We start from the raw sequence: 23,595 nt of genomic DNA, 5'->3' as shown, positions 1-23,595 counted from the left end.
GAGTACCATGCAAAAAAATTTGTCAGAAGTGCTTCTAAATTATTACAATATGGTTTTAAATAAAAATAACCTTCCATCTAAAGTTTTACCGTGGACTGTATGGAACACAGAAATTTTTACTGAGAAGAAATATCTTAATTCTGTGAATGATTAAAGACATTTTTCCTGAACACGTGCTTAGCATTTTACACAGAATTTTGAATTAAAATGGGGAAGTCCCAGCATGAGATTTATTTTTTTCCAGTTATATCACTGAAGAAATCACTAGTACCTGCATTTAAATTTTCAGGGTTGTAGGCTTCTGTAAACCCATCTAGATCGAAACAGGTTTGAATTCTGGACATATATTTAAAAATGTGCCAACTTGCATCCAAAAATCATTAACAAATATCTATTTAAATGTATAAAACCTTACTGCACATAAAATTAGAACTTCTAAAAGGCTTGTAATGCTTGCTCTTTTACATTGCTAATGTTACTTAATAGCTCTTAGAAATGCACAACAAATGCAGGACAATATCAAACAGGTTTTGTGCTTTCCTAAAATGTCTGCATCACCTTTACTTCTTGTCAGCAAAATTCCTTTATATAAATGTACAGACTGAATACCAAGCTACGGCACTGGTTATAAAAGAAGAGTGTAGCAAATAACACTTTGCCAAACACACTATAGGAAAAAAAGCAAAACAACACAGCTACAGTATGTAAGTGACTTACTATTTATATGTTTCTGAACGAATGTATTCAAAAACATGAGACACTCCCAGCTGGAACTGGTCAGCAATAGGGGTAACCCAAGGATTGTTCTCTGCTTTGAAGACTTGCTTTTGACCAGTCAAATCCAAATTACCTGAAAGAGATTAAACAAAAAAAACCTGAAACATTAAAAATTTGAAAGAAACACCTTGCTGTGAATATAAACCTTTTCATTCATTTCAGAGAGTACAACCAGAAGAGCAAATATTTCTGTCTTAGTAGAGAGGAATAGGAGGACACAGTAGTTCCCAACATGACGATGCAGTTTCACCCTGTTAATTTCAGTACTACTACATTTGCACAGCAGGACTGAACTCAACCCACTGGATATAATATTTATTCATCCAAGTAGTTTTAAGAAGGGCTTCACAGTGCATAGGTGTTGGGCCCTCTCCACCATGGCTTGCAGGAATAAAAGGAGAACGATGCTGTGGTAGGAGCTCGCAGAACTCAAGCTTAGCATTATAAAGAATTTCTTGATCAATGGTCCACACATAATGTCAACAATGGCTTTCTGCCTTCCCAGTGCCCAGCGTACTGTTTGTACTAAGATCCTATCACTGATCTGTGGTTATAGTACTGAGAAAAACAAACAAAAACCATCATACTTGCAACATGCCAATTTTAGCTGTTCTGTTGATAGGAAGACTTAAGAGACCTATTAGGGGCTTGCCTGGGGGTTGGTTTGTTTTGTGTTTACCACCCAAAATTAAAACAGTACATGCTATATTGAAATTCCTCATGACTATGGATACAACAGGATAACTTTCAGGATGGATAGCCATTGCTAATATTTTCTTGTGTTCTTTATATTAAGAAATATATGCTACATTTAAGATGTATTTTTGTGAATTTTGTGATGAAGAGAGGCCTCCCCTCCCCCTAGAAACCTAAAGCAACAAAGAAAAAAATAATCTTTAACTACGGGAAATAAAAAAAATTACAAGGTTTTGCAGACTGACTGAGCCAAGCTGTCTGAGAAATACAAAAACAACCTGATGTGCTAGCTTTTCAAAATTAAAGGCTTGTGTAAGCTTCAGGAGCTGCTGCAAGCCGTGTGCTTACTGCCCACTCTGGTTGCATGCTCCACCTTGCAGCTAACCCTTGACGTGTTTCTCTCCGTGAAAAGGGTTAACACAATTAAAGACAGACCATTACACCCTGTGAAAAGATGTCATGCATCTCATATCGGCCTATCAACAAGTTACCATTACCATAACAAGCTCATCTGTCAGCTGTCTGAGGCCTGTTCTTTGGAAGTAACAAGAGGCAGGGAGTCTCACCCCTCCGTCAGGCGGGCGGCGATGGCTCTCGCTGCCTTACGCTTCAGCACATCTCATTAGGAGCCTCACACCCACCTCCTTTATTAAGAGGCTCAGCAGCCCTGTTCTAACAAGGATCAGGAAGCAGGATTAAGTACTGTGACAAAGAGGACCTAATAAGCTAGAAAGTGGTGTTTCTAAATCTGCGCTGGCGCAAGGCTCAGGCTCAGGCTGCTGGCTGCTCATTCTCTAGCTGCAGGCCACAGGGGAAGCCAGCCAGCACTGTGATGAGCCACAAGCCGCTGAACGGTGCTGCTATGAAAATCTTTCTTTGCTTTATAAATCGCAAATTGGATTTTCCATTTTATTGCCTGCAAAAAAGCCCACACATGGCTCTCCAAAACAACCAAAGCTGTAAGCACTCACTTGTAATTACATCTCTGCAAGTACTGCATCGAACTAAAATGATCAATCTGTGTGCAACTAATACAATAGGTACATTTATGGAGGCAAGCTTAACCTCAACACCGGTCAATTTCAGTGTTGTTTACAGGAATAAGTCAGGCATTCCCAAAATCTCAACAGCCAGCTGACACAGCTAGCCTGGCAGCCTGTCCCGCCAGCCACCTACAGCTGGAGCAAGAGGTCAGCTGCCCACTCACAGCCCAGGGTTTTAACTGCAGAATTTAATAATAAAAGGGCATACCTAATACTGCTCCAGCTGCAGGATGTCCAGGTGGTCCCAAGCATGAGACCAGTGTCCCAGTATAATCTCAGGAACAGTACATGCTGGGGTAACCAAACACACCAGAGCCCTGCATGAGCACTTCTGCCCCGGTGCAACAAGATGAACCCAGCAGTGTGGAAGAGATTATCAGATCTGCCTGAAGCAATGGCTCTGATACCAGGCTCACCACAGGAGTGCTATGCAACTGGACACCTTAATGATGTGGCCCTGTCCCCACCCAGTCTCAGCAGTCTCCTTGCCAAGACTTTTCTTTAATTGAAGTGCTGTGCTAAGAAATGTTTTTATTCCATCCCTGCAGCACTAGAGCCATGCATGGGCCAGGAAAAGAAAGAGCCATGGCAGATGAACCTTGCATACTGTCTGACAGAAGCATCAGCAGAACACTATCCCCAGGCCATATAAAATTTCTTGGATACTTTAAGTAAGCAAAACACAAAATTGCTTCTAGTAAAAACCCAGTACAGAAGATTCTGATCCAAAAGAATTTTTGGATCAGAGATTACATTGATGATTGCTGGTCTACTCTTTCTATGTATGTCAGCCTATTAAAAATGTTTATAATCTCTAAAATTTGGCATAACAAGTAGACTAAAATTATATTTCTTCATAACTGACTTAAGGTTCTTGCTATACAGCCATAATGAAAGAGGTCAACTGCACTGAAATACATCAGAGTCACATACCTCTGGTGAGAGAGGAGGAGAAGGCTATCTTTTAAGACTAGTCAGCACACGCCCTTTCCTAGATCACAGAAACGTCGTTCAAATTATTTTTGAGTGCTTCTAAAATTACTTGTATAAATAAATAACCAAAACTATATACCACAGAGCCCAGGTCTAACATGCTTAAAGAACCTTCTGATCTCTAAGCCTGAAGGATACTTTTTTTAAGCTTTCTATCTCGAACAGACCTATACCGCCCAGTAGGAAGAATGTGAAGGGGACATATTGCTGCTACCAGTGAGCAGACACCAAAGACAACAGAAACTGGACAAGAGCAGGGATAAAGGTCTAACAGCTGACTGCTGTGGAGGACATGCACAGGATGACCTAAAGACTTCTAAAAGGAGCCAGCTGTGTGGTCTTAGAAATACCTGATCTCAGCTTTTTTTTTTTTTTTTTTTTTTTTTTTTTTTTTCTGTTTCAGCACTCATTGTATCTAAAAATTATCCTGAACTATTATGTTCAGTGTGACTGTATTTAACCCACCTTAAAACCAAATTGTTCCTATGCCCAACTAATATTCTGTGAAGACTTTAAAAATGTCTGCTGTCCAAATTTCTTTCTAGATGCCAGCTGGAAGCTACACTAAGCAGATCTAGACAAAAAAAAACACCTTGAAATTCAAGGACAAAAATCAAAGTATGCATAATTTTTACATCTTCCAACTTATGCTATCCATTGACTAAAATAACATTTATCACTGCTGAAATTCTGAGCTCCCATAGTCATGGGCAGAGAAAAGGGACGTCATATGACAGAGGGCACGAGTGATGCTAAAAGGAAAAAGGCAGCTACAGTTTCCCTGCAATTCCTTCAATAAATTTATCCTGCATTTGATCTAAAACAGGATAGTTACTGTTTCTTGTTATTTTCCTTCAGTGCTGTTGAAATAAGAAATCGTTTGTGCGAACATTCATATTTTGCTCAACTGCCTGAAAAGGTCAGAAAAGAGCTCATAAAAGTAAAAAAAAATGTTGCCTCCTGCAGTAGTTCTTCCAGAAACTAAGTGTCAGAGCCAGCGATAATGCCAACTATTATTTTGATCAAGGGTGTCTCCAGAGTTTCCAGGTTCCTCATGTTTATTAGATCTAGTCCGCAAGCACCTCCTATATACAACCACAAGACCCTCAACCTCTTGTGACGTATGATATACAGTGTATAATATTTACCCAAAGTGCATACTTAAGGTATAGTAAGGTATGGCTAGCGTATGTAGACATCACTTCAATACAAACACTAGAAAACAGAATGAACACAAACCTGACTTGCCCTTTCCACTCAAATGCCCCTTGGCAACACTTTAAATACTTTCAAAAATTAAAAGGTGAAATAAAGTAATTAAACAACTCTGACATTTGAGAAGCGAATGTTGGCATTCAGCATAAGAAACATGATCCTAGCTGTAAAATGCCAGATCAACACTTCTTTGTAATAGCTTAAATTCATCTCCAGTTGAACCTCATTAAAATCAACAGAAACTACTTTTAGCCTCTATACTGCTGCATTTCACATCTGTCCCATTGATATTCTGACTCAGGTGGCATCCTATACTCTACTGCACTGACCTCAAGGAGAGCCCTCTGTAACACACCCCTTTTAGGGATTCCTCTTAAGGCAGTTTACATGTTCTTTCCCTTTACAACACAAAAGATCTTACTCTCCCACAGTCATACATGAGGACAGGAAGAATAAAATTAGTTTTATTTCTTTATTTAGATATAAATACTCTTGAATCCTATTTTATTAAATGCTAAGTAAGGGATCAATCCACTACACTAAATTTAAACTTAGGTTATATGTAAAAATATGTCTGTCCAGGCTTGTTTCAGATTTGCTTCACACTATAGGGCTTAGAATTTTTATTACTTTTGTGACATGTGCTTTGTCTCCACAGACAGACAGATTGGTTTAAGCCTGAGGGTTGAAGAAATATCATGACTATTATATCATGAAAGTGATACCAAATCAATTGTGAATGATGTCTTAAAATCTATGTAAAAAAATTTAAAAAGATATACTGAGTTCTATGCCACAGTGATATGAAAAGCAAATAAATTTTATACCAGTCTTAAGCACATGTAAGCTGTGTATCGATAACTCATATAATTCCTATCAACAAGTAATATCACCTGTTTGAAGACCTCTATCACTTTTGAAGGTTTAGCAACAGAAGACAGTAGATTAAACAGCAGTTAGAAAGGAACAGTAAGACAACAGAAAGCAAAGACTTCCTGTACATAAAGTGATGCGTGACTCAAGTCTTTTTGGAACTTGCAAAAATATTCACAGAAATGTTCAGTATGATAAATGAATCTACAGCTCCATAGCATATGTCAAAAATATACATTTGCTTATTGATGAGTTTTTATGCACTAAAAGAAAACAATTAGTAAATCTAAATCTAGACAGAAGTGCCTTCAAAAGATCGATCCCAGCAACAGTTTTGCCCTCTCTTTCCGACATTATTGTACTGGAGAAGGTCTACCAGTATCACTTGGAGTCACCATCACTCCAGAGCACTCCAGAATGGCATTTTGTGGCCTTTTTACATAACAGAAGCAAAGGTTCAAGTCTCAAATAACAAGAAGTCAGATTCAGTACATACAAATACACCAAACAGATACTCCAGAGCACCTGTCAGACAGAAGCAGGCTGGAAGTCTTCCTCCAACTGCTTTCCTGACCACACAGATGGGAACATCTGCAGCCTCACCTGTGAGCAATGGAACACAAGCCCCAGGGTAAAAGAAGGCTGAATGAGCAATCTGAAGCTGAAGCCCACCCTCAGTTTTACAACTGTTTTCAGAGACAGAAAACACAAGTGCAGATATTGTAACATCACACACTATTCTAACATCTTCTGAGATGTAAATGAGAATTTCCAAGAATGAGTGCCAGTTCAGTAACTGAAGAATTTAACAAAGATTTTTCAAACAGAAAATCATCTGGTCTGAAAAACATCAGGAGATGGAGACTCTGCCAGTGGTGTCTTGTTCAAATGGTTCATCACTGTTAAAAGGCCATCTTTACTTCAGTGCTGAACTCAGATGCCTTGGTTCTCAAACACTGCTGCTTCTTCTGCCCATCTACAAGGGAGAAAGATGCTTGTTCCTCATGGAGTTAGTGAGGATTGACAGCTAAGACTCCTCTCACTCTTCCCTTTGATAGGTTAAATAAAGACTCCGACTACTCTATGCAATCTCAGATCAGCTACTCCATTTGCTTCAACTCTTAGCAAAATGACCACAGCTGAAATAAAGTAAAAGCAGACTAACTAACCTTGAATTCTTAACCCTTGACATAAAGGTGAAGTGATACAGGGCAAACTGGTATTGCCTCAGCTAGGACTTACAATTCAATAGAAAGATTTTACTCTCCAGCTCAGTCCAACCTCAGCCTTTCAAAGAAGAGTTTAAAACAAAGTTAAATTAAGTTCTGAGATATTTATATGAAATCCCAGCACTGTAGCAAAGGTCAGTCAGAGTCATTATACTGAAGTGTAACAGGGAGTCTGGCATAAGGAGACTACCATTACAGAATGTGTCAGAACTGAAGATGAAGCCTGGAAAAGATGACAGAACAGATGAAATGCTGAAATTCTACCTTAAACTACATATCAGATATTAAGTACAAGCAGAATATAGACCTAACCTGAATTTCCATATTTAGGTGACAGGAGGAGTGTTTTACTTGCTGGGAACAAGGGGAGAGCCCTGGCATTTTCTACCATCACTCCACACAACAAACCTGACCTTAGCAGGATAACTATTAGAAAGAGTAAATAATATCAACATTGACAGATGAAAGCCACAACACAGAAACTTATTGAAGGCAGCACACAAGGTACTCCCAGCCAAACTCCACATGGCTAGTGGTTTGTACTTCCACATGACAAATGGTGCTGTTTCAACAGCCAAACTCCACCACACACAGACTTCAGGTACCAAGGCAACCAGCCCGGCTGATGCTGTCATGTGGGTAGCTAAGGGGAACAGCAGAAGAAACAGCATTTTGACAAAAATCCAAGAAATTACTTGAAAATATTTTCTATATTCTAGAATTATTTCAAATTACTGACTACTGCATTAAATTAATTTCTCCCGCATGCCTAATGCAAGAGATAATTTACTAGAAGACCTGTAAGTATTACTAAATTTCACTGATTTCTTTCTTTGAAAGGTGACAGGTTGTGCTGGAAATACCATGTCCTTCACTGCTCTGTGTAACAAATGTCCAGCACCAATTGGGATCTCAAGGGTCAAACCAACAGTCACCGCTAAGTATTCCCAGTGAGGAAACCTAAGGAACACACTATGCAGCAGAGGGTTTTTGGTACAAAGGGAATTAACGCAATGTAAAGTAGTTTAACATCAAAGATATTTTAATGGCACAGGAAGTATTACAGGCTTAGAGGATCAACATCCCAATTTATTTTGAAATATATTGCACATTTTTTCCAACCTCAGAAACTCCCCAGGGATTCTCAATTACATGGGAATTCAACCGAGCGTTCTCTCTTTGAAGGGCCCTATCACATAAAAATCTAGTTAATTTAAAAATATGAGTTCAAAAAGGATTCACTGCCCCGCACCTCTGAAACTTCCATTCAAACACAGGTTGCCAAGTACTCAGAAGTGCGAAACCACTTTTCAGTGCCACGAAACACGTAAAATGAATCAAATTTAACAACAAAAGATAACATTTGCTCAGATTGGCTCTAATTACAGTACTCTTACCTACCACAGCTCTGAGAGAACAGATGAAATATTTGCTGACAGAAACATCATTATTACCCTCATGGTACTTATAGTCAGAGTACAGTCAATATCACGAAAGCCAATTCACAGACTGTAGTCATTTGAGAAATGACAGTAGGACTTGCATATTTTAAAAACTAATGTAAGACCACATCTGAATCTTTGGAAGTTTGGCAAGAATTACAGTAGTGTAAGGAAATGAATGCCTATGGCGTAAATCTAAGTGATGGGCTATAGAAAACATCTTTCTGCACACAATGAAGCTGCACAGTTATCTCTTCCCATCCACCTCAACTTCTATCAAGTACTCTGCAGAATCAGTCCAGTTTCTCACTGCACATAAAGTGGTGGGTTTTGGTCGTGTCTTTTTGTTTGTTTTTTAACTTCAAATAAGTGTAGAATATTAAACACAATTAGAATATTCACAAATCTTCAGAGATGCTTTTCTTACTGAAATAATCCATGTCCTACCTCATTAAGTACATTTTTCTACTATTCCTTAATTAATAACTGCTAAATCAGTAGTCACAGAAAACAAGTTATTTTGTTTATCCACTAGGAAGTTAAGTAAAGCTCCTTGTTTTCTTGTACCACCTTTGCCTTAGTTCCAAAAGTAGAAATGGGTACTTTTAAAAAAAATTATACTTTGTCAATTAGTTGCTCCAGCGTTCAGAGCTGGTGTCCAAAGAGCCCAAGGATAGACAAGGTTGCTTGTCTTTCAACAAGCACCAGACCTCCATTTGTAGGTGTGCGCAGCATTGTGTTGTGGCACAAGTGGAGTGCAGTGACAGTTTACACTGAAATAAGAAAAGGTTGGTGTTCATGTCAAGTATACTTAGGAAAGAAATATCTTTTGTGAAGTAAGTGATTCCTATGTTTACATAGGTAATTATAATAGGCATGTGCAAACTGCTATTTCGATTAATATTAACTTGAACAAACAACTGCAGCAACTACTTTGCATAATATAATATTAATTCATAAATTCTAGAATAATTTCAAAAGCCTGAATTTTTAAATGTCTTTCTGTGATGGCAATATTGAAACTTTCTGACACCTTCCTTGAACTTTCTATTTAAAGCCAATCTTTTTTCCAGAGACAATAATTTAGCTGTTTAAAAACAGAAAATTATGAAAGAAATACTTAACCATTCTGACAGATTTAATTTACAAAATGTTACACTCTCCTAAAAAAGAAACATGGCTACTTACCCCATCAAGTTTTCTTTTTAAAGAGCTTGAATTTTCCACTTAAAGTATATACCTAACTTCAGTTTTGATAGTCTCCCTTTACATAAGGAAATGATTTCATAAACTAAAACAGTATTGAATAATATACTTTAAAAACCATTGATGCCGACACTCAGTTTTGGAAAACGAGGCTGGTAATTAAAAATGTATTCCTAGAAATCCCTGTTCTTCCTATATGCATAAACAAGAGAGAACTCCATGTACATGTGCGCACACGTGTGCTGACAGCAGGGTAATGAAGACAGTTAACATTAGAATCTAGGTTTTAAAAATCAAGCCATTTGTTTCCACATAAAAAATGCAAACCTATAGATAAGCTAGTTACATTCTCTGGGTGGCTGTTCACATTTAGCTACAACTTTGTGAATATTCTGCACCACATACTGCTCTTACACTCCTGACTCTGTTAAGAAAATCTTTTATGTGGCACACATGGGTCCACCCAGGTGACCATACAATAACTTAAAACACCATAATTGATCTTATTAATTGCATCTGCCACTTTATGTGATTCTTGTTTTTACTCAGCTTTCTTTCCAAACACTGTTCCAATTGTTAAATGTTCAGAACACACAAAGTGACAGATTTAGTGCTGCCTTGGCAATTTATGTAACTGACTGCAACTCTGTTGTTGCAATGAATCATGATTTATTTGTCTCGCAATGCAGCACATAACCTTTTAAATGCTAGGGAAAAAAATGCCAGTGCTTCTTTAAAGTTTATATATGACTGCCCACCACCATTCCTCATGAAAGGGTTTTTGAGAGACAAATGATAAAAACAAGCTGCAAATTCCACCCACCTACTCCCGGCCATTTCCTGCATTCATCACTCACATGTACTGTATTTACAGACAAGCACTCACACCCAGAGCGCCTGTGCACTCTTCTAGACCCCTCTTTTCCTCCTAAGCAAGAATATTTTTCTTAAATTTGTGATGAGTATTCTATGCTAAACACAAAGGAGGATAATACTGATGTCCCCAGCCCTTTTATTGATGCGTACTATGCTCAAGCATGTCAGGTGAAATTAAAAGCAGACTTCAGGGTTTTATTTACTGGTATCTCTCTCCATTGCAAAACTGTGATCCCAATGGCTGTCTGTGGCCTTTTCTCATACCCTGCTCTCCATAACGTTTTCTGCACTTATTTCCTTTACCTTTAAATACCAGTTTAATGTACTCCTCTCCTTCTCATTCTACTACACTGTTTTATTCTGGTGTTTATTTTGTGCCCATCTCGTCGGTAAATGAACATCTAATGGCTCACTGCTGTCCAATGGCTCACCATTGCCAAACTAAGCCAGGCAAAAGCCTTCAGCACCTTTAATTATGAAAGTGATAATGAAAGAGGAAAGACTGTTTATTTTGAATGGAACAGCAGTACCTGCAATTAACGCAAATAGGACTTGCTCATTGAAAGGCTATTAATCCAACATGCACAGCACAAACTATTTGGATAGTTCTCCTTACATTATAATTCAATTTTAAAAATTTACGAGGGAGAACTCAAAAAGCAGATAAAATTAGTTTTCCCTCAGATGGCGACTATGGAATTAGCAGTCCATCCACTGGCGTGTACAACTCGCATCATCACCTTTCATTGGCAGACTTTAACTGTCTGCAAAAGCTCTGCCCTGGTTTGCAGAAGGGACAACAGAGCTGCAGTGATGAAGTGACTTTTCTAATCATTCAGCAGATTCATGTTTGCCTGTGGCCTGCTCCCACCTCATCTGAAACAGGCTCACCAAAGCCCAGCCTAGTGCTCCAGTTACTAAAATCCATTCATTACAAGTTTGCCTTGATGTTTAACAAATAAGCAAGAACATTGCTTCACACAGTAAATATGCTTGTATGTTGCACAAGTCACAAATCCAGACTTCAGTGTAATGTTCTCTGGAGATATACCCCAAAATCTAGCTGGGCTATTTTAATTATTTGACATAATTCTAGTGCCACACATGGTACAGACTGCAGTAGAAATTACGTCAACTGATGACAAATGAGGATGTTGGGTAAGACCATAAAATGAAACATTGGCAAATTAATACACAGAGAGAAAAGTATACATTATAGAACAATATTTGAGTAATAAATAATTGGAGGTGACAAGGATTTAAGCTGTGTCAATGCACCTCATCCTGATCAGGTGGGCAAAATCATCATGTCCTTTTTCTACCAGATTATGCTGTTTTTCTATAATGCAAACAAATGTTAACTGAAAGGACAAATGCTTATCTCAGCCATCCTGAATTTGCAGGTTGGTGAAAAACAAACATCAATAATTTTGTTTCAAATATTTCCATTTGATTTGGATAAAATCTCTACAAGTGAATTTGATGTTATGATTGTAAGGCAGCAGCATGTTTAAAACATTTAATTAGCCACAGAAGGCGACAGACTCACTGCAGCATTTAACTTCCACTGTCTGGAAAAAAATGGGGCTATGATTTAGGAAGCTACACAAAAATACATTTACCGATACCATATGCTTCTGAAATGTTTCTGCTGTTGAAAGGGACAAAAAGCTAAAGAAATATACTTGTGTCAAGGAATAAACATCCGAAATTAAGGACGTGAGAGCAACTTCATCTACCAGTGAGAAAAAAAACAACAAAACAATAAAAAACATCAGCATCATATAATGTGCAGCATTAAGGCAAAAAATCCCATGGTGGGTAAACAAGTAAGAGTCAAACAAACATCTTCCCCCACCTCATTGAAAAAAAACTACTTTCCTCTATAAAAAAAAAAACATGCATTGCAGACTGTCACATTTATGCACACAGCTACCACACTCTCTAAAGGGTTGAATGAAGTTCTTACATCAACAAATAATTTTGTTTTTCATGCTAACTTCAGTCACCATCTTTCTGAGTTTTGGTAACTATTATTTGGAAAATACTAGCAGAAACAGAGAAGCTTCCCTATATACAGCCCACAATAACAAGAAAGATAGAATAAACCTTGCATAACAGATGTTTCAAGAACAGGTAATTGATAACAGCTACATTGTTCCCAACAAAATATTTTATGGCAATCTTTAAGAAAGATCTGAAACTGAATTCTGGCTTGGGACAACCAGTAACAACTTCTGCTGAACTTAATGCCCCTGACATAAAATGGAATACTGCAATACAAATTCAGTAAAATTAATACTTAAATTTCAAAGAAAAATTACATTATAGGTTGAAAGATGCCGCTTGTCATGATAGTATAGCCAGTATCACAAATTCAAAGTACATAAACCAGGTCCACTGCTTTAAGTGAAAAAACAGTCAACTCACTAAGAAAGGCAGGCTACTGAAACAGAGCTGGTTTCTTCTAATTTAGCTATAGTTTACTCTAGTTGATCAAACTTTCATAGTTACAGGAATGGTCACAAAAAACCCACTTTTACTTCTACAATTTTTGCATAGCATAACTTTGGCTGATCCATATAGTGTTCTCAAAACCCAGCCAGAGAAAAGAACAGCTTTGCAGCCCAATATTTTTGATATGTTACATAAAGCAAGATGCTATACACAGATTGGCAGTCAGGTGTAGTAATATAAAAAGAAAATGTGATGTGTAAAAAATTAAAAACCAAACACACATCCACTGGCCCCTCCCACATATACTGTAGGAATGTTTCTGAGGAAAAAGTAAATATTAGCAGCAACGATGACTTAAGTATAATACTTTCCTAGAGCTTAATAGCTGGTTTCATTGTAGAGGAAGCAGTGCGGATCATTATCATTATTATTGTCAAATAAACAAATTATATCCATAATCTTACCTAGTTCTGGGGGCAGCACAGTGAGACGATTTCCCTGGATATGAAGTTCCTTAAGCTGAGTGAGCTCACCAATTTCTTTAGGCAGTGATACCAGGTCATTGTCTCTAAGACTCAGCTAAGAGTGAATATAAAGTAGTCAGAACAATTTTTGGCTACCATAAAGCAGTCTAACACACAACTCTACACCCTCTGCCCCCCATCCTTCCACTAAACTCTCAGTTCTTCCAATTTATTTACAAGTGTCTGCTGGCAAACAAAAAACAGTTCCAGGTGTAGCGGTCTATTCCTGCAAGCATACCCTACTACTCCTCAAATTGACTAGCTTCTATTCCTACAAGTGTTGCGAAAGTGAATTGATTTTCCAAGAATTTAGATAAATTACTTACTATCTGCAACTTTGTGAGCTTCCCAATATCTGGCGGCAGGATTTCAAAATCGTTGTCACTTAGATAGAGTGCACGCAGAGTGGCTGCAAATTAAATAGCAATATATAAACAGCGTGGCATATAACCCAACCATTTGAGGTCTAATCGATAAAGGGAGTCAGGTTTGATTAATAATCCTGACGTGGTGAAAAGCCTTTGACATACCCAGGGCTCACAATAATAACAAGCAGGTCAAACTTAGATTTACTGGCTTATTGTATTGTTGGTGAGTTCAGGAAAATATCTATATTCAAAAGGACCTGCACAATTAACAATTTCTACAACAGTAGACTCTGGTGGGTTCTGGCATATAAACTCAATGCTCAGCTGTCAGAATTCAGTCATTACTCTTCAGTACCCCCAATTCTTATTTATTACATCAATTTGCATCCTAAACAAACATTAAAAAAAAAATCACCCAAGTTTTTGGGACAAATGCACACCTATATTAAGCTCTACAGAAAGCATAGCTTAAAACTAGGAAAGAGACCTTAAAAAAGAGCAATACAGAAAACTCAAATTGTATCATTTGTAATTTCCATGGTTGGTCTCTATGAAATACACAGAAAAAGAGATGACCCAGCACAACCATGTAGCTGTAAGCATCTGTTGAGAAAAAAAAAAATTAAAATTGAGACTCACAATGAACTGCTGGGTGCAGCAGCAGGAGGTCAGGCAGGTCAGCAAAACCTCTCCTCTCCACCAAAGAGGAGATCCCATTTGTCTTAAGCAGTTTACACCTCCTCCTCTCTTCATTTCATTGTATGTAACCACTTTTAATAATGCTGACCTAAAAACTTCCCTCTGCCAGGTTACTATCACAAAATCTCTCAGACAGCAACACTTGCTCCCCTTCCTTTGCCTGTCACACCTGCTGTTGAAATGCACTGATTCTGATGCCACATCATCACAGTACACAGAAAAGATCAGTAAGGTAGCAGAGTCACTGAAATCCAAAAAGTACCAGAACTCACAATGCAACCATGATGAATACCTTCTGCACATATGCACTACAATGCCCTTTATTTTAACATGAGTGTGTGTATTGAACATGCAAAGGTCAGCTTAGTTCTACCATTTCTGTGCCAAGCTTTGTAACCTTAGCATATTTTTTAATACACTGGACACTTCAACATCCACATGCTGTTAAAACTATTTCAGTAATGAACCCTCAGGAACACAGTTATTTCTAGAGTCAACAGTTGCCTTGCAAAGCAGTTTACTTTCTCCTGAGGCTTGCAAGCTTTCATGAAGTTTAAACTGCGTATGGCACCCGAAGGAACATTTCTCAGAATAAAAATGATATACAATTACTAATCAAGTCTTCTCGTGTCCAATGGTGTCAGGTGACTGTATATCAGTGATAAATATTGTTGAGCTATGTAGAAATATTCAAGAGATACTCAAAGAAAAACATAAATATCAGAAAAATTCAGTTGGAGTTTGATCTCCATCAAACACATTTCAACTGCAGAAAGCAAAGCATCATATCATGAAGATTTATCGAGTTTTTAGAAGAGTTTCTTACTCAGGTAGAAGAAATTTCCTGGTAGAGAATTTTCATTTAAGTTGTTATAAGTCAAGTCAAGAACCTCCAGAGCTGGTAAAGAGCCAAATCCCCTTGGCAAGGTGTTCAACCTGTTCATGCTGTAGGTAAAGAGGGAAAAAATAATGTAACATCAGTATTCACTTCAACTAGTAGGAATAATACAGGCAATGAGAGTTTAATTTCAAAAAGTGTAATCTATACTAAGCTTCCCTTTTGTTTTGCAAAGGGGTTGATGCTACAAGATAACTGTGGAAGCCTTTTGTGATGCAGACCTTTTTTTATCTCTCACTACCTTAAGTATGTCCAAAACTAATGCACTTGTAAGGGATCCTGTCTGTTATGTCAACAGCCACACTTGAAACATGAAGCACAAAGGAGAGAGATGCCACACTGCTATACATATAGAATCTTGTTCATAAATTAGCATTTTCTCTGAAAAGCAATTCCAGATTCAAACAGATATTAAGGCATTCTAGAGATCTAAAGTGACCAAATAAAGACTAGAGAAGACAGATTATCATTAAAACATTTATTGGCATTCCAACAGTTCAAAATGCAATTCAGTATCAGCACTTTACAAAAGTATTTGAAGCAGGATACATGGAGCCTAGACAAAATTAATTTGGTGTTTAAAATAGTAAAAAATACTCAAGTTACAGTATTCAGAAGTTTGATTGTATAAAATACAAACATTATTTCTACAAGAAGCCTATAAAGCTAAAGCTTACCCCTACCAGTGCTTTTGTAAGTAAGTTACACTATAATATGCCTAGTTAGTTTTAAAAAGATTCGGTGCTTTACATTTATTTTCTTAATAAATGAAGAAATCCTTCTGCAATTGTAGTTACTACAATGTAGCACCAATCCTACTGGAATATAATATCTGAAAACTTAATAGGAATGCCTCTGGCTCAGATTTAGTCAACATCAGCCCTTTGTATTAAATACAGACCACATGTAAAAAATTCCTTTTACAGTTCTAATACAAATTGAAATGTCTTTAATCCCAAATTTGGAACTTTGGAATTGAAGTCCTAAATTAACATGGCAAATTAGCATTCTTTTTTTTAAAAAAATAAAACACAACAAAATGAATAAACAAAAAAACAAGAACAAAAAGAAAAAAATTACAAAAATCCCACAACAATATAAACAAACAAAACCAAACAGAAAATGGAGTCTGGCTCTTACACAGCAATCACAGAATTAAGAGACAGTTGCTAGGGAAGTAAAATTCAAAAATTGTTAAGTTTTACTTCAGTTTTAGATGAATGTGAGTTGCTGTTTTCCTAAAATGGTTATCAGTGCACCAGAGTAAGTGCTTGATCACTTTTAGTTATACGATTATCTAGGATGCTAGCTAAACACTCTGAAGCCATAATTGCCAAGTCATCCTCACACACACTTTCCAAAATAAACTTTTAACAACAAAAAGAAGTTCCAGGTGCAGCTGTGACAACGTTTGACCATACCTCTATTGCAACAAATTTTTGCATTAAGATACGCACCCAAGATTCAGGTGTTTGAGCTTCTGAAGGCTGCTAATCTGTGTAGGCAGCTCCTCAATCTGGTTGTTGAAGAAGTTGAGCACTTCTATGTTTCTCAGGTCTGCGATGTTTGCTGGCACAGCTGTGGGAAAGTTTCCACAGTGAGAGACTGCAATTGGAGCAAGATACAGAGACTACAGATGCTCTACTAGCACCTGTCCTTTGCTCTGGTTGTACACTGGCTGACAGTAGGGACAGAATCTAATAGCTATTGCAATAAAAGCAGAGTTTGCATCAAAAAAGCCTCCTACCTGGAACCTGTTCTCATTGCCAAGAGCAGTCACTTTGTAATCTTCAGAAAGTTACTACCAGTAATTAAAAATATTTTGACTAACAAAGACCATTGCAAAGAGACACAAGGACAACAAATGCTCTCATAAGCTAAGAAAAAGAAGCAGGCCACTGTGTGAGGTCGCGTAGCACACACACAGGGCTCAGAAGAGCAGAATATAAGACACTCTGACCATTTCTTCATTTGAGTTGAAAAAGTAAATGATACAAGCAGTTACATCAAGACATTAGTTTCATTAAAGGTATTTAACAGCAAAGAAGAAATAAAACCTCATTTTTAGTGATGTTCAGCCCTAAGAGATTAGCTGTCTGGTAAAGCCCATTTTCAGTCACTTTGCATGACTGAATAACTAACTAATCAATACACATAAATGGCCTCATTGTATTACCAACAAATCAGTATCTGGTTAATATCTAGAAACTGAAAAAGTAAGGCAAAAGCACAACATCTATATACCTGTGTAAATGAGCTGAAAAAGCAATTCAGATTTGCATCTATTCCCCTTTAAACTCAGTGAGACTTAAGCAGGCAGCTGAGTTTTACATAAAGAGAGATTGGCAAATCACCTGCACTGAAGCTTGCACCTGTGTTCAATATTCACTGTAGTTTAGTCTCAACCTTGCATCAGTAACCCACAGAGTGCACATCTAAATAATTAGAGGCTTTTATGAGGCCATGATTTTCTTTTATTTGTTGGCATGAGGCAATCTCAGCCTTAAAATGGAGTCAATAATGTTTATAAAGCAGAGCATTATACTATGTCACATTTACTAGATTATAATTCTAATTACATTGTGAACAATAACGGGATCCCTAACAAACACTGATGACACTACATAAATATTACTGTTGAGGACCACATTCATTGCAGGAGACTTTTAGCAGACTTTTTTTTATAAAGTCATTAAAGCACTGAACATCTGAACATTTAAAAGCCTTCCTTTTGCAGTATTTTCAAACTGGTCCATGCTTATCTGTCACTCAATGATGGCAAGAATTATGTGCCTTCAGAAAATAAGGGATAATGTACTACCACTGTTGTTTTAAAATATTCCCTAGCAGAAGTTAACTGCTAATTTTAATTGACATCATTCAGCTGTTTCCAGCCTCAATATATCACCAGAACAGCAATTACCAGTATTAAAATGTTTTCCTTTCAGAAAAGACTTTATAATTTGACTTTGACGAGATGCAATGGACTGGCAAACCACGCTTCTGCTCTTCTCAGATACTATGTTTGTGCAAGCCTAGAAATCAGAAGCACTAGCAAATCAAGATTTTAGTTTAGTCAAAGGCTAAACAATGGAGAGACCAAATACAATTCTCCTGGAGTCACACGGTTGATGTGTAAAATAAAAATTTGGTATGAAAGGTTTGGCCTTTTTGACAGTATAAAAGATTACACTCTCCGGGGGGGGGTGGGGGGAGGGAAGAGAGCAGGGGAGAGAGAGTGAAACTTAACATTAAAAGTCATGCTAAATGTAATGCAGAGCTCTGCTGTGGGAATACTGAAACAAGGGCCTGACATTCAGGAGGCCAAACTTAACAAACCTACCATCATCTTGACTGCCTATGTGTCAATTCTGTATTTCAATTATTCAGGTTGAACACCATCACAAGACAACAATGAAATTAAGAAGTGGTTATCAAAGACACTGAAATTTCTCAAAGCCAACTAAAAAAGTACATATTACACCAAGGACAATACAATCACTGCAAAGATAGGAAGCCCATGAAACTTCCTTGATCTTGTTCAGAGGCTGGACCACAGAAGCTGTCAAACTACAGAGACCATTTCTTAGTGCTCCCCTCACAGGAGGGCAGCCAGCAATACCTAATGTGCATTTCAGCTGAACCAGTGATGGCTAACAGGTACCTTACATTCAGTCCTATTCACAGTGGAATTTTTAAGCTTGTATCTCACTTCTGACTTAAGCTTGGAGACTCTGGAGAGAGGAAGAATCATATCAAGGAAGAAGGTTGAAAAGCCATCTTAATTAGGAAAAAAACAACCAAACACAGAATAATTTAAAAAATCCATTAAACTACTCAGGAAAAGGAAACACCCAGGAAAAAAAGGAAGAAAAATTGCTTCCAGAGATTTGTTCATGAAGATTGCACTCGCACTGAAGATCACAGCATCAAGAGATTCCCTAGTTTCAATGAATTCTTATGCAGTTGAGGAGTCTCAAATTCTACCTGCTCATCCTACGTGCAAACATAGGGCAAAAACTCAACTTCCATTGGCTGGTGTCACCGTTTGACTCAGGTCTGACAACAATGCTCTCGATCCCCTCCCCCCCCACCCAGGTAGGGAAGGAGAGAGAGAAAAGGAGAGAGACTTGGCTGGATTGAAAACTAAACTACACAGCTTTAATTAAAACACTAATGAATGATACAAGAAAATATATACAATTATATACAGATATATTCAGGTATGGGCAAAAACCTCTCGCCTCCCCCCACCCCAGCAACTCACACAGCACTTCCCTGAACTGGGAAGAGTCCCGAGGAATCCCGGAGCTGCTACTGGAGAAAGAGCAGAGAGTTATGGGGGTCAGGAGAGCTCGAGCTTAAGGGTCGACGGTGATGGATGAACAGAGTCCTCCCCGGACACCGGCCATGGACGGAAGAGAGGGGAGAAGAAAAAAAGGAAGTTGTCTTCTGTGATCTCTGACCTTCCTCTGAGCTTACGTAGATATATGGAATGGAATATCTTTGGCCAATTTTGCTGTCCATCTAACTCAGCCTCCTACGGGGGGGTCACAGATCTCCCCATAGTGTCTGAGCCGGCAGAGTGCAGGTGCGGCCTTGAAGCCTCAGTAGTTAGAAAAACATTCCACTGTCTTATCAGCCTAGCAAAACACACTGTTGCTAGTTACAAGAAAGCTTACTGAAGGAAAAAAAAAAAATCAGTAAAAAGAAAAATTGGCTTCATCCTGGCTCAAACCAGGACAGCTGGTTTATCAGAGATTTTAAATCTCATTTTCATTTGCCAGGGCACAAGTGTGAGTAAAGTGTCCCTAGTGAACAATAGGAGCTGTGTCCTTGCACACTGTCTGCTAAGTTTCTGACATATCTGTATAATTCCCACATACTGCATTTTGTGTTGCGAATCACACTTAGGTTACTTTACATCATTACTTTCTTCAAGCCATACTAAAAGCTGCAAGGGTAAGCAGGTTGAAGTGAGAAAAAGGCTAAAAATTTAGCAAAAGATTTTAATAACATACTGTTTGTCTCACCCTACTAAATCAAAATAAAAAGCTCCAATCCACAACTGAATATTTTTGTTTGGATGGATAGGCTGGAGGTATTTCATGAGAAGGAAAAACAGAACACTAGGTCAAGACCAGACTTGTTGTAGGGGAGAAAGGACTTTTTATTGTAACAGCTCATTTTCTGGTTCAACAATTTCATTTGTAATAGGGATGAACGCTCTCTTGAATTCAAAGAAAATCAGAACACCGAAATTAGCTCCTGTACTGCTCTTGTAACTAAACCACACAGGTTCAGTGCCTTCAGGTCTAAAGATCAGCAGTGGTCAAGCAAGGCTGATTAAGCACATGCTTTTCTCTCTCCTCAACTTCACATGACTAAGTGCACCCTGACTACTATCCCACTGCTAATTCACAAAATTCTTCCCAGATAGATAGCACACTGCCAAATACCAAGAAATGCATGTTCTGGCAATACCAAATTCCACGCGAGTCACCTTCTCATGATGAGCTGTAAAGAGTGAACTGTCAGCATCCTGGTTCCACTCACCCACATATTTACAGTACGATCCACAGCGTCTTAACAACTCTTCTAAGACCATCTGCTGCCCAGTGTCATTAACAACTAAACTCCCCCTCAGCAAATGCTAGTAAAATTCAGCAGCCCAAAGCCTTTGCATTCCCCTGTGATGTTTCAGTCACATCATGAAGCCCCATTCATATTAAATCTCATTTCACAAGACCAGGAACAGCTTCCTTTTCCTTGTTCAATACTGGAAAACGCACACAGTGTTTCCACTATGACAGCTAGAGACTTCAGCTTGATCTCAAGAGCTGGGTTGAGAGTGAGAGGGTCTACAAGGCTGCACACTAAAGAATATGAGGACTTTGATCGTGCTCCTGGAAATAAGGATTGGCAATTTGTTATACTTCAAAGCATTTAAAAGCAATATAGGGATTTTTGCCCTAAAGTTAGTAGCAGTAACTTTTTAGGCACTAAAATATATTCTCATCAGAGCAGACTTCCACTTAAGGCAAGTTATTACATTTTATTCCTACATAAGCAGTGGTTGTTCCAAAGTTTTGGTATGATTTCCCAAACACATGTAAGAAGGATTAAATGCTACTGTTCAATGCCTATATAACTCCACACCCAAGTATCCTGGATCTGGACCTTGGTTCTCTCTCCAGATCAAGAGCCAGAAGCCAACACCAGACATCTATCTTTACTAGAGGTCTGATGCTGCCCTCTGTTGGAAAACAGATAATGGTCTGAAGGGACCCTTTACTGGCACCAGCTATCAGGCAGCACAAAGTGCTAGGAACATTTAAACCACTTCAAGCAGCTAGGAGTTAAGTGTCTCAGATGAAACCCTTTCTCATAAAGCAGGAAGTCAAGTGGTTCTCAGACCACTACCTAAAACTGACATCTGGATCCAGCTCCTTTTCCACATCCAACCTCTGACAAAGGAGGAAGAACACAGAAAATGGAAGAGAAGGATGTGCATTTTTTCCCATCCAGTTCCACTTTGCAGTGACAAGACCTTTCATTCAGTTGAAAACACACAGGCTCCAGAAACTCTCTATTTCTGCAGATAATCTCCAGGATTATTTCTCTTACAAGTTTCCATGAAGCACCAGAAAACAACACGAATCCTCAGCTGAAAGACATGACAAGCATCAATAAACTACCTGACTGGACAAGTGAAACTATCTAGTAAAAATGTAAGTCTCCATGAGAGGAATATATGGTATGTAAACTGAGTTAAACATTTCACTTCATTTATACCTTAACACTGATGATCAAAATAAACACTGTCCCACTGCTGCCTGGAAAATGGTATCTGCAATACCTGTTTATTCATACAGGTCCTCAACAAACAATTCAAAGGCTACAACAAACCTCCCACTGAATTTAGTGACTTTTGAATTAGACATCAAGTGAAATAAGAATTTTAATTCTTTAAAATATGATTAGTTTTATTTTGGCATTCACATCTTTAGAAACTTGGAAGATACAGCATCCCTGCTTTTTCAGAATGTTTAGTTAATTAAATTATTTCACAGTACCTAGGAACATGACATTCAGTAGTACTCCAAACCTTTCCAGGTTCTAAGGGAATATTTATCCAGAAGAGCTATTAAAAAAGCACTACTTGTCAGAAAAGAGATTTTATAAGACTATGCCAGTTTCTAATTAAACTGTTCCACTTAAAAACTGGTCAGGAGTCACACAGAATAAAGAGAACTAGATACAGTCCTCTGAGAGTGCTATCACTCCATTGTAGATCCCAGGTAAGGTTTTCTTGCTAAGAGGAAGCACCTACTTCTTAAGCCTAAAATAAATCCTGTGGGCTACACAATGTAATAAACCCTGTTCTGCAGACTCTTTCTAATCCAGTTACTGTCAACAGAAACTCTTCATGAGTAAGGAGCCCTTAGAGTAAAGGTCATAAAGACATGAAATGTTACATTTCATGGGGGAGGAAGAATTTACAATAATAAATATATAATGTGTTCTGTACATCCAATATAACTGTACTCGTAGAGTTGGGAGTCATGTTTAGATTAATTTGACAAGAGTTCTGTGGTGCTGAGAAAGAAGCAGTCAGCTTCACCAAGATGAAAGAGGAATTAGCAGAGAGAGAACACAACAGCTTTAGTTTTAAATATTCATAGGGATGCTGATATCATACTTGGCAGTTCACTGGAGAGAATTCTGATCCCAAGTGAAGCACACAGTGCTTAATATACACATTATGTAGTTCAAGTTTCTCCTTTTGCCCTCCCCTACCAAAGCTGGATACTAACCTTCCTCACACTGAAAACATTACAATCAAACTTGTCTCCTTAATTTTCAGCTCTTTCCAGAAACCAGCATAGTTCTTTTTTGTAATTATCCACAGAAGTACAGCAATTAAGAAAATGTTCTTATGAACATGTTTAAATTATACTACAGCTCACTGATATGCTAGTGTGCTAACAAAGCAATTTATCAATAAACTGTTTAATTTAGAAACTAGAGTCTAAGAAGAAAGGCTGAGAAAAGACTGGGAATCAGGTGACATCTAGTGAAGACAAAGGACAAATGGGTTCTTCCCTGAGAAAAAGGCTTAAGATGCAATTCAAAATTTGAAAAGAAATACTAGAAACCAGGGGTTGAGGTTAGGAAGAGACTACTAGGTTGACAATAAAACACCTAACAGCAAAGGACTGAAACCACACCAAAATGGCTCACAAAAATCTGATGTTTGTTAGCTTTTTTACAGCAGTAAGGAACAGTACTGTTCAAG

The 23,595-nt window shown here is 37.9% G+C and overlaps 1 protein-coding gene across 1 annotated transcript in view; it reads right to left on the bottom strand.

The window, feature by feature from the left end:
• The window catches only part of RSU1 (Ras suppressor protein 1), a 100,724-nt gene that overhangs the window by 60,276 nt on the left and 16,853 nt on the right, over positions 1–23,595 (bottom strand). The window contains exons 4-8 of the mRNA XM_010003616.1: positions 16,754–16,874; positions 15,225–15,343; positions 13,658–13,740; positions 13,272–13,386; positions 718–850 (exon numbers count right to left, since the gene is read on the bottom strand). Of these exons, the coding sequence (XP_010001918.1) occupies positions 718–850; positions 13,272–13,386; positions 13,658–13,740; positions 15,225–15,343; positions 16,754–16,874 (571 nt within the window). The remainder of the gene's footprint in view (positions 1–717; positions 851–13,271; positions 13,387–13,657; positions 13,741–15,224; positions 15,344–16,753; positions 16,875–23,595) is intronic.

Source organism: Chaetura pelagica, unplaced genomic scaffold (genome assembly GCF_000747805.2).
Source record: "Chaetura pelagica isolate M959 unplaced genomic scaffold, ChaPel_1.0 scaffold418, whole genome shotgun sequence".
NCBI classification, from domain to species: Eukaryota; Metazoa; Chordata; class Aves; order Apodiformes; family Apodidae; genus Chaetura; species Chaetura pelagica.
Note: the sequence above shows the minus strand (reverse complement) of the source record. Positions and strands in the feature narration are given on the sequence as shown.